General features: G+C 38.4%; 1 protein-coding gene across 9 annotated transcripts in view; it reads right to left on the minus strand.

Moving 5' to 3' along the window:
- Nucleotides 1-7112, minus strand: part of ATP13A4 (ATPase 13A4) — a 111600-nt gene extending 104488 nt beyond the window's left edge. For 3 of the 9 annotated variants that reach the window (XR_012021959.1, XR_012021958.1, XM_072807874.1), the window contains exon 1: nt 6695-7098. Coding sequence is in view for 5 of the 9 variants with exons in the window: in XM_072807874.1 (XP_072663975.1) it covers nt 6695-6757 (63 nt within the window). In the remaining 4 variants the exon portion in view is untranslated. Of the gene's footprint in view, nt 1-6694 lie in introns of all 9 variants that reach the window. The other 6 variants (XR_012021957.1, XM_072807873.1, XM_072807872.1 and 3 more) reach the window with 4 other exon arrangements.
- Nucleotides 7113-12251: the final 5139 nt, after the last annotated feature.

Raw genomic sequence — 12251 nt, forward strand, 5'->3', positions numbered from 1 at the left:
TACAGTTTTTTCATGGACTAGTGTTTAGGCATCATTAGAAAGGATAAAATATGCACTCGTTATAGTGTCCTGTGAAGTCTTTCACATTCAGGCCCTCACTTACCCCTCCAGGGAAATGAAATGCCATCTTCCCCCTTGACTGCATTGCTCTTCTTCTGTGCCCCATAGCTCTGTGTGCAAAACTCCCTCAGTGGCACTTGTTTTATCACAATTTCATTATGTTTACACCTCTCACTCCCCTACTTGGGCCTGCTACATAGTCACGTGTCTGTGTAATCCCACAGGACCCTGCTCTCTGAAGGGCTCTGAACTTGGTTTAGTGCTCTGTTACAGCCATCTTGAAATTCCTAATAATTGTTGAACAAGGGACAACTCATTTTTATTTTGCACTATGCCCCACAAATTATGTACCCAGTCCTGCCTGCTCGACTGTGAACTCCTTAAAAACAAAAGCTTTTTGCTTTTCACTCAAAATCCTCCTTGGTTAGCACAGAGAAGTCCTGGCACAGAGTAAGCATTTGGTAAATATTTGTTGAGTTTATACATGAACAGATGAAAGGATAGCATAAAGTATCTCATAGAAAAATAGTGTAGATGGCTAATTAACTCTGAAGAATAAGCTTTGTTTATGCGTGGGAGAAAGAGGAGTCAATTGATAAATTCACAAAATGATTGGCTATTCCAAATAAATAACACAAAATTTCCCAAGTTTCTTTTTTGATTATTCAAATTGTTTATCCCTTTAAGCCCTGCTTGCCTCCTCATTCTTCTCGGGATAAAAAAATTACAGGTTAATGGAGCTTGGAATTACGTTATCAAACATGCCCTTACTGTTTGTGCCAAGCACTATGCTAAATTCTGGGAATAGTGGGGAAGGGAATGGGCAGGCCACAGAAAGGTGAACTAAGCAGGGTTCCTGTCCTCAAGAAGCAATTAAATCTCACTCTTCAAGAATTTATATCAAAGATGAGTTGACTTCATGGGAGTTCTGCAGCAATGAATCAAGAATAAAGACACTAGACTTGGCCAGTAGCCCAGCTTCCTGAACATTTCAGCTGACAAAATGTCTCAGTCTGAACACAATTCTCCCACTATGAGATCTGTGGGTTCACTAGTTAACATTGGCAACCAACTCGGAGGTGCTCATGGAGCATAATAAATAAGTGGCTATTGAGGTGGGGGGAGGTGCTTTTGCTTCCTGGTGTTAGAGAAGAAAAGACAAACATCAGTTATGAAAGTGAGCCAAATAATGGTGAGGACAGATGTCCCTTGCTCATGCTGAAGGCACGATAGGGCTTCCAATGTGGCAAAGACCACACACCACCCTGCTGCCTTATTATGCACTCATTGCAGTACTAATTTCTTGCTGTTCTCAAAAACAACATGGAAGTTCAAAAAGAGTTTCTCTTGCTTTTCCTGATTCAACAGGTTTTACTTACCCATTCTACTAGTTGATATAACAAGAGTGATGACATTAAGAGAGTCTAGTCCAAAAAATATGAATGCCAATAAACATATAGAGATGTGCTCAATTTCAAATCAAGGAAATGCAAAAATAATATAGCCATCAGGTGTCATTTTCACATATCAAATCAGCCCAAGTTAAAAAGATTGATAATGCTCAACATTGGCAAGTATGGTAAAGAAAGCAAGTTTTCTCAAAAAAAGATTGCTAGTTAGAGTATAAATTGGTACAAGCATAATCATCTGAAAGGCAATTAAGTATTACGTATCAATGAAAATTTAAAACACACACTCCCTCTTATATATCAACGCTATTTCTAGGACTTTATCCTAAGGAAATAATCTGACAAATATGTCAAATTGCACATACAGAGTTGTCCATCACAGCCAAAAAATTTAGAATTAACAGAAGCATACAACATAAGAGATTTGCTTAATCTAGTATAGTTCATCCACATATACTTTAAGCTTTAAAATCATTATGTGGAGCTACAATTTTCAAAAGGAAAATATAGCCATGAAATATTTTTAGATACAATGAAAAGGACAGTTTAAAAAACATATATATGAGATAAATCCATTTTTTGTTTAAAAAATACATATTTTTGAATACGTGTATTATGCATGCTTTTTAGAATAGATTGTGATTGCTTTTATTGTGTTTTGGCATGATGCATAGCACAAATAAATGGATAATATCTAAATACAACATGCTTTCTGTATTTAGACATGTATCAGGAAGAAGAGGGAAGTCTTGGGGATCCCTGGGTGGCTCAGCGATTTAGCGCAGGCCTTCCGCCTAGGGCGTGATCCTGGAGTCCTGGGATCGAGTCCCACATCAGGTTCCCTGCATGGAGCCTGCTTCTCCCTCTGCTTGTGTCTCTGCCCACCCCCCCCCCCTCTCTCTCGAATAAATAAAATCTTTAAAAAAAAGAAAAAGGAAGTCTTAAATAATACGCTCAGAGATATGCTCAGAGGTAAATATTTCATAACTGGCCTTCAGGTGAGGCAAGATGCAAGTCCTGTGTAGCATTTTCTGATTTCTAAGACATAAATACTCCCAACATTATTTATTTCAGTCTACTGAATATGAAGTCAAAAGAAATTAATAGTAACACACTGTGTGTAGTATGTAGTGTTTCCATGATACAAACACAGAGATGTATATAAACACAATGGTATAGATAATATTAAAATGTAGTAAAAAAATTAGAAAGCTTTATACATTAGATGAGTTAGATACATTTTCACTTTTTATGTCTTTAGAAGGAGGGTCGACTATGCTGATCATGTCTGAGTGGAAGATTTATGAATCATATTTACTTCATTTTTTAGATTTTTCTATGTCATTTCAATATTCTTATAATAAACTTATGTTATCTTTATAATCAGAAAAACATACAAGGTTTTTTTCTTTCTTATTTGCTAGAACCTAGGAAAGAAAAAAATCAGGAAATATTACTTTTAAAATAAGTCTCACCAGAATAAAATACATCCTCAAAAGGAATATGATTTCATTAGATTATAACAAAGGATAACAGTGAGCAATATTCTAATTAACTAAGCCACAATATTAACCAGATAACCACTTTGTTAAGTCATAGTGTAAGGAAATGAGAACTTAGCCTATCTGAGTCATTTAAAAATATAAATATGTATCCACTGTATTCAAAGGAATTTGGGTTCCCAGGCGGTCTGATACTCTTCCTCCACAAATAAGGAAACTCAGTCCCAAGAAGGGTTGAGGTTTTCCCAAAAGAAGGACTATGAGGCTGGGTATAAGGTAACTCAGCTCTTTTCCATGTATAAGTGGTCTCTATGACTTGAGAATAAAAGTAAACAGTCCTTACTTACAGTTATTTAATGAGAAGAGATGACCTCGCTTTGGGGTTAGTAGTCATTCAATTGGTTAATTGCTAAAGCCCTAACTCTTCCTATTTTTGTTTAGATAATAGCAACTTACATTTACCTAGAATTTTATACTTCTTAAAACACTTACCCCAGATTATTTCAGGTGATCCTCATAAGAGCCCTGTGAGACAGGTAGGATAAGAAGGACCACAACTATTTGACAGATACAGAAACAGGCTAAAGCAGTAAGTGAGAGCTGGGCCTCTGGTCCACTTGCAGTGCTGATTAGGAATTAGTCTGCTCTTTGAGGCTATTGAGGCAGTCGTCCAGATAAACCTGCTCTGAAGATTACTTTCTTCCCTTTTCTTCCTTGTCCTTCTAACAAATTCTTTCTTCTTGTGGCTCCTGTCTCATTTCACACTTAATGTTACTTTCATATCACCTAGAGCTGCTCTTTCATTCCTATTTCTTTTATTCTAGAATGGAAGACAGTCCCAGGCATACTTAGGCCTGGAGGTATTCTTGTTCTTCTTCATTGGACATGAAGGATAACTGCTAGAATGTTGTTTTCTCTTGAAATTTGAAGTCATTTCTATGATTGGAGGAATGCCTTCTGCAAAGGTCCAAACGGTGTATATTATAAAGCAAGAAACTATAAACATTTTGATGTGGCACATTTCTAGACAATTTTTGGCTTTCTAAAAGGGATTAAAATTCAAGTCAGAGGATGCAGACTTATTCAGGAAATTCAAGTTTACAAATTATATACAACAAAACCGATACTGGGGCTCTAAGATCCAAAGTTCTCCCTACGTTTTGTTATCTTAAGGAAGTGTGTTAAGAGTACAGTATCCTGTGGAAGAACTGAAAGGTATCACTGGGCTATGTTTAGGTCCAGAGACAAAAGGGGTACCAACTTAATTAATGTGGTGCCTCAGCTCTCGGATTTATTGGCCAATACCACCTTCGACAAGCAAATTCTCAGTGCATCAATTTCTTCATCTCTAAAGCAGGAATCATAGCGTGTACCTCACAAAGTGTAGTAAAAACCAAATCAGCTAGTGGCCAAGAAAATACTTGGTAAACTAAAACTCACTATAAAAATATGTGAAATATCTTTAAGATAACTTGATAATTTTGTGAGATCTTATCATTCGCAGTACCACAGATGGACCTAGAAGGTATTATGGAATGAGATAAGTCAGACAGAGAAAGACAAATATCATATGATTTCACTCATATGGGAATCTAAAAAAAAAAACAATCAAAAACAGACTCATCAACACAGAGAACAACCTGATGGCTGCCAGAGGGGAGAGGGCTGGAAGAGTGGGCAAAATAGGTGAAGGGGACAAAGAGGTACAAACTTCCATTTACAAAATGAAAAAGTTACAGGGGTAAAAGTACAGCATGGAGAATATAGTCAATAATATTGTAAAAACATTGTATGGTGGCAGATGGTGACCACACTTATTGTGGTAAGCATTTCATAATGTGTAGAAGTGTCAAAGCACCATAGTGTACACCTGAAACTAACATGACATTGTATGTCAATTATACTCTATCAAAACCAAATAAATAAATGAATAAAAAGAGATTTTCAGAACTTTGGATGTTTACAGCTCTGGGCAGGGGGTGGGGGGTGGAGTAGTGAGTTACAAAGGGACAGAGGCAGACACAGCAACAGGCAGGTGGCCAGGTTTCTCCAGGCGGAACAAGATGGAGAGCTCAAGACTGCATACTAATGGCCGCACCTCCGCTAAGACTGCTGGCCAAACGAATCCGGTCCAGAAAACACAGAGCCCCTTTCCATACCAAAGGCCCTGTCCTAACTGGACTTTCAGCTGTATGCAACATGAAGTTGACACCCTGATGCACTGGGTGGTGCCCTTATGAAGATGAACTGCACAAAATCACACGCTGCAGTGTGTAGGCTAGAGGACAGTCGTTTTCCCAGCACGAGGAATGTCTGCCAGCAAGTGGATCACAGTTAATGACTATTCAGTGACAAATTGTCAAAGAGCAGAAATGAGTGTATGAGAAAAGAGTGGGTGTGTTTCCATCTGGGGATGTGAGGGAGGAGCCCCTGCCTTCTGGTGAAGAGCATTCCAGATGAGGGTCAAATTTTCAACTTTATATACAGAATAATAGGATATTGACCCTCCAAAGAAAACATTTTGGAGAAGTAAGGATTGTAGCGAACGTAGTGTCAGAAAGTCATTTCTAGTGATATTTGTGTAGGGCCTAAAAATAATTGTCATTGTCAGTCCAATGTGAAAGAAGTAAGGAGATGGTTAAGAAGCCCATGTTGATTTGGGTGTCTTTTATTCCCTTATAATTTTTTCAGCTTTGATAGCAGAAGGGATCTACTCCTGAAGGTCCAAAAAAATGTTGTTGCTATAGGAACAGGTAAGCAGATTAAACTTGAAAGACCAGTTTAGGAACAAAGAATTTAATAGTCAGGGCTAAAGCAATTAACCAAGAAAAAATTTAAATAAATATCTTTTGGGTTTGTTATTTCTATATTAATTCCAGGAAGATAGAATGCTATTATAGAATGGGAGTATCACATTTTAACATTTTAATTACACCATTACTGGCTTAAAAGACTATGCTTACACAATTAGCAGAAAGGCCTTATTAACCAGAAGTACACATTTCTAACTCTCTCTTGATTACATTGTAATTGAGAAATACAGTTTAAATTCAGCAAGAACATAAGAATCATCTCTGATTTTCCTATAATTCCCTAGAGGAGAAACACATCTAAAATAAAAGAGACAGTCAACTACAGAAAGTTTTCTGTAACTAATCTCTTTAGCTAAAGACCTATAAGCAAAATTTTAGAAGTAAACAGAGAAATTTATAGGCTGATAATTGTTAATATTTTATGTTTTCCCTTCCAACATTCTTTGTAAACACAGATACTTGAAGAGAAGACAGAGACTCAGCTGCACTCCTACCTCACCGTGGCTGTTCCACTTCTTCCTATCAAGACATACACTGCTCATAATAGTAGGGATTTGCTGAAATTATTCAAGTTCTGAACAGAACGCGCTAGACTCCTGAGGCTCAAAAAATCATCATAAAATGGCATTGTGCTTCTCTCCCTTTCTGTTTTATTTAAAAAGGAAAACTTCTTGATAAAATGAAGACAGTTTTAATTCCAGCCAATTTCTGCTGTTAGAGATTACATTTATGGGAGAGAGAGAGAGAGAGATGTCTTGGACACTACCTTTTTTTCACATAACACCAGAGTCAAATTGCAGAGGATCATGTGAGTGTGTCTGAGAGTTTGCATGCATGCGTGTGTGTGCCTGTAGGGGGACAGTATTGGAGGCTGGGGAATGGGAAGAAGGGTATGTGGCTAGAATCTTACCATCTCATTCTCTTCTCCTTCATTGAGCAGAGCATGCTGGCCCTTCTCAAACTGGTCCCCCATGAAAAAGTGATTCCACTCCTCCTCCCTGGCCTTCCTGAGCAGGAGCCTCCAGGACCAACTTGCCGAGCCACCGCAACTCACCAGCTGATAGAAAGAGTTAATGATCCTCCAGGTTAAGACTCCTTCTGGAGCACACACCTACTCTCAGCAAATGACAATACTTAGCAAACTGAACTCCTCCCACGAGTCACCCTCTGCTCGGAGGAATTTCTGCCTTGCTTACTGCATTGTCTCAGAGCAGCTGTCCCAAAACAGGCTGCTCCCATGCCGGTCTTTTTGTGCCCAACTTCCAGGGAAAGAACTCATTGCCTGCCCAGTGCCTGCCAGCATAAGACATCTGACTGCAAATCCAACAGGACAATGCGGAGTTGGCAGGACCTTTCCAAGGAGTGGGGGAGCGGGCTCAAGAGCTCCCAGGTCACTGCTTTATTCACAGAGGCTAAGGAATTGGGGGTAGGGAGGGCTAACAGAGCTGCAGATTTTATTCCATTAATAAAAGCCCCAATGCACCAGCTTTTAATAGTATCCTCATTCATTTTGCTTAAAAAAAAAAACACAAGTTAGGACTAATCCTCTTCCAAAGTTATTTGTAGCCACATTTCTTTGTGTATGCAAAAAGCATTTGACTTAATGTGTATGTGGAATTAAGTTTGCTTTTGTGAAAAACGTAGAGAAAGAACAAAGGTGTAATCACACTATTTTATGAGTTCCCCTTTCACTGAAATGTTGGTGGTTAAACTCTTAAGGAGGTCTAGGAATTAAATATTCGAGTGACTTTGTGGCAAGATTCATTTTTTAATTTAACCACGTATCCGTTCAACATACATGATCTGAGCATAAGGACTACACATCTGCAACCCTCAGACTGATGTAGGAATTCAAACATGCAAATAAATATGATAGAGGGTGTTTTGTTATTATGAAAACTGGAACGGAAGTCTAAGATAACTGTCAGAAGTCTCTACATGATGTAGGGGAACACACATCCATATTGGCTTTGGAGAGAACCCTGGATTCGAGCTGCTTGTTCACATTGGTTGAGCTATGTGATTATTTTGCCTACAGAAGCTGTCTCTTCTCATCCAGTAATATGAGGCATTGCATGAGGACTTGTGAAAGCATATTGCACAGCACTGATCAAGCGCTGTTGGTATAATTAAATTAAATGTCCAATTTAACAGCAGGCAATAGAGCATAGCAGTTAAGGGTGTGTGCTCTGAATTTGGAGAGCCTGAGTTTGAATTTGGGCTGTGAACCAAGGTAGGTTACTTATGCCATCTTAGGATAATAAGTTCCATAAACTTCATAAGCCTCCATTTCCTCACATAAGTGAGGAATAGTCCATGGGAAACAGTATGTATTCAAATAAAGCTGAGTTTATTTTTACCTTCGCTGTGCCCACTCATTCCTTCAAGCTACAACTCTCGGCACTAATATCCCCAACCTGGCCCTAGTAGCCCTAAAAAGACCAAGACTACAGTGTGTGTGTGTATGTGTGTGTGTGTGTGTGCACGTATGCACATGTAAAACCTTGATCAAATAATAAAGTATAAGCAAGATAAACATTAAAAAATGCTAAGCTATTATAATATTAATTACTATATATATATATATACTATTCACTGAATTTCCAAAGACTGTTAGCACAATTTAATCAAATAAATAAGTGAAATTGGCATTTGATCACAACATCAAAATATAGGAATATGGGATTTTTTTAGGGGGGATGAAAACGTTCTGGAAGTAGATAGTGGTTGTGGCTGCACAACTTTGTGAATATACTAAAATTCACTGAATTTTATACTTTTAAAGGGTGAATTTTATGAATATGATTATGTCTCAACAAAAAATTATACCTCAAAAAAAGTTAAGTGAACATGTTAGAATTCTAGCCAGCAGTCATTCCAATGTTTAGCAGACAAATAAACAAAACAAGATTTCACACTTGATCTCAATTTATTGTGGTTGAGGAGTGTTACTATGTGAAGTGGTGAAACCATACTTGTGCTGGTGTGCAGGTAAGAGAAGAGTGTTTCCTTCTAGCATCCATAATTGGTAATCCTCACACTGTTGCCTTCTGGCTAGGTTCCTGGACGCATTTGGCAACTTATGCACCATTGTGGGTGAAGATGAGTGTGTAACTGATTCAGAGTTAAAGGAAAACCCTCACACAAACTTACTTCACTCAAGCAATCAATCTGGTTGTGCAATAACAATACTTAAACCACACTCGAATAGCAAAATCCATCTCTAGGAACACAAAGGAAAAAAAAAACTTTTGTGAAAACCAGGAAAATCCATAGAAAATCATTTCCAATAACATTGCCCAGGAGAACTGCGGACTTTGAAACCGTGACAGTTTCTTCACATTCCTCAAGGAGTTCTAATAGTAAAACATCCCAGTGCCTTTCTGGCAGCATGACCTCATGGGTGATACTCTTCCAGATGCTATGCACGTTTATTTGGCATATCCAAAGTGTTCTGCAAGGGAGTTGCCTTTATTTGGCTAGGAAAGCCTTTGTGTGGAAGAAGCATTTGAGAAGGCCTTGAAAACAGGCAATAGATGGAGATGTTAGAGCTCAGAATGGGAGTGGGGCCACAGGAAAAAGTATTTGAAGTGAGGAAGCCATCAGGAGGAGAAACACACAGGCTTGTCCAGAGTGTGTCCATCGCCTTTACAGTAACCAGGGTATGTGTATGACGGAAGAAGAGGGAAGTGAGAGGTGGCAAAAAATACAGATCAAGGGCATTCTGGGAGGTCTGGAATTTGAGGCCTACGTGTGGACTTAAAACAATGAGTAACCAGTGAGGGCAAATTGATGTCAATAAATGCGCACATTTCACATGATCAGCCTGTGTGTAAATATAGGAATCGTTGCATAAGTAGGTTCTAAAGTGACTCAGTCTTTCTAGATAATGTATACCTTTGGAGAGTTCCCTTGGACACTGGAAGTTACATCTTCAATTTCCCTCTTGGAAAGTGTATTCTTTTCATTTAAAAAATAGACTTTTTAGAGCAGTTTTAATTTCACACCAAAATTGAGCAGAAGATTCCCATATACTTCTTCCCTATACATATCCTTCCCCACTATTGGGAACCCCCATTAGAGTGATCCATTTGTTACCATCCATGAACCAACCTCAACTCATTCTTTTCTTTTCTTTTTTTTTAAGATTTTTATTTATTCATGAGAGACAGAGAGAGAAAGAGAGATAGAGAGAGAGGCAGAGACATAGGCAGAGGGAGAAGCAGACCCCCTAGGGGGAGCCTGGTGTGGGACTTGATCCCAGGATCCCAGGATCATGACCTGAGCCAAAGGCAGACACTCACCCACTGAGCCACCCAGGTGCCCCATCGACTCATCATTTTCACCCAAAGACCATAGTTTATGTTAAGGTTTACTCTTAGTGTTATACATCCTGTGAGTTTTGACAAATGTATAATGACATATATATCCACCAACAGAGTAGTTCCACTACCCTCAAAATTCTCTCTGCTCCCTTTATTTCATCCCTATGTGTCTCCTAGCCCCTAGAAACCACTGATTCTTTTACTATCTCAATAGTTTTTGCTTTTTCCAGAATGCTATGCAGTTAGAATCATACAGTATGTTGCTTCTCAGAGTGACTTCTTTCACTTAGTAATATGCATGTAAGTTACTTCCATGTCTTCTTGTGCCTTGATAGCTCATTCTGTTTTAGAGTTAAATAATATTTCATTGCATGAATGTACCACAGTTTATGTATCTGTTCACTTCCCAAAGGACCTCTTGATTTCTTCCAAGTTTTGGCAATTACAGATAAAGCTGCATACATTCATGTGTAAAATTTCATGTGGACATATGTTTTCAACAATTTGATGATGCCATTAGCAAAATGCAAATTAAAACGAGATACCACTGTACCCCCATTAAAATGGCCAAAATTGAAAGCACTGACAACACCAAATGCTAACAAGGATGCAGAGCAACAGGAACTCTCCTCATTCATTGTTGGTGGAAATGCAAAATGGTACAGTCACTTTGGAAGACAGTTTGGGGGTTTCTTACAAAAGTAAACATCTTATCATACGATCCAGCAATTGTGTTCCTTGGTATTTACCTGAAGGGACTTAAAATTTAAATCAGTCTGTCTCTCTTCAATTTTGCTTGTTCAATATTTCTATTCTGCACTACATGTGCTTCACAGGTATGATACAGCGTGGTGAGAATAGCAGATATGGATTTGGTGTGGTCTGAATTTGTATCTTATCCTTTTGCTGATGGATTCCACTTACTCATTTATTTAATACTTACTTGATTAACTGCAGTAAGCCAAGAATTGTACTAGATAAAGAATAGAGATTAATAGAATATGATCTTGAAGAGTTAAGGCTGCTGGAAAGTAAGACCAGCATCAAAATATAAATTCCAAAGCATGTGCTAATAACTACAAAAGAGTGGCAGAGGGAGTTGAGGTAGAGAGTGAGGCCAGGAAGTTTCCATGGAGGTAAAGAGCTCAATGCTGGGTTAGATAAGTAGGGAAAACCTTATTGAAAAAGGAGACAGAAAGCAAAGGCACAGAGGAGGACTTGCCCATGAGCTCATTCAGGGACTATGAATCATGCACAGATGCTGATGACTTAGAATTGAAAGTCCGAAGAAAAGTTGTTTCAGCCATTCCCGGATTCTTCCTCTGCACTCATTTGCTTTTAAACACTCCATCTAAAATAAGAATGAAAAAGGAAAGAAAAAAAGAAGAAGAAAATAAATAATTAGCGACCTCTTTGTTGATCTGGTATCTTGGCTTGCTTTCCTTTATCCCAGGAGCAAGCCTGCTGCTCTGAGCAATTCTCAACCTCTTTGGGTGTATATAATAGATGTTAAGTGGGAATAATGGCAGTACTAGTCTCTGCCAGGACTGTGGGGATGCTGATACTTCACTAGCCTAACCCATTTAGATGGTGTGAAGATAAATGGTAATAATGTTTCATCATATATTAATTTCCACCTTTCATCTGAGAACTCCACAGCATATTACAAACATTACTCCTTGCAACATCTCTGTGAAGTACGGAGGTGAGTAATATTATTGCCCCCACTTGAGAACTAGAGAAACTGAGTCACAAATGGGTCACAAAGAACTGTTCAAGGTCATGTGTCCTCAGCATGGAGTGGAACCTGAAACATGCGCAATGTTGCTGCCTTGCCATCATTGGCAATGAGCTGCCTCAAGCTTCTTCTTCAATCCCCATTATCCAAAACTGATCTTTATAGAGTACTTGAGATTTTTAGTTGTGGAACTTTATCTAAACTCAAGGTTTCACTCTTATTGTTCGTTAGCCTAGCCTGCACTAATGCAAAATGTATGCATGATACTGGAGCAAGCAAAGATGAGATGTCCCAAAGAGGAATTACCTGCCTCAAGGTGGTGATGTGAAGTTTAATTGAATTAATTAATGTTTGTAAAACATTTAGCAACACTTAGATTAAAGGGTCTAATACAAAGAAACAGG

This window comes from Canis lupus, chromosome 31, assembly GCF_048164855.1.
Source record: "Canis lupus baileyi chromosome 31, mCanLup2.hap1, whole genome shotgun sequence".
NCBI classification, from domain to species: domain Eukaryota; kingdom Metazoa; phylum Chordata; class Mammalia; order Carnivora; family Canidae; genus Canis; species Canis lupus.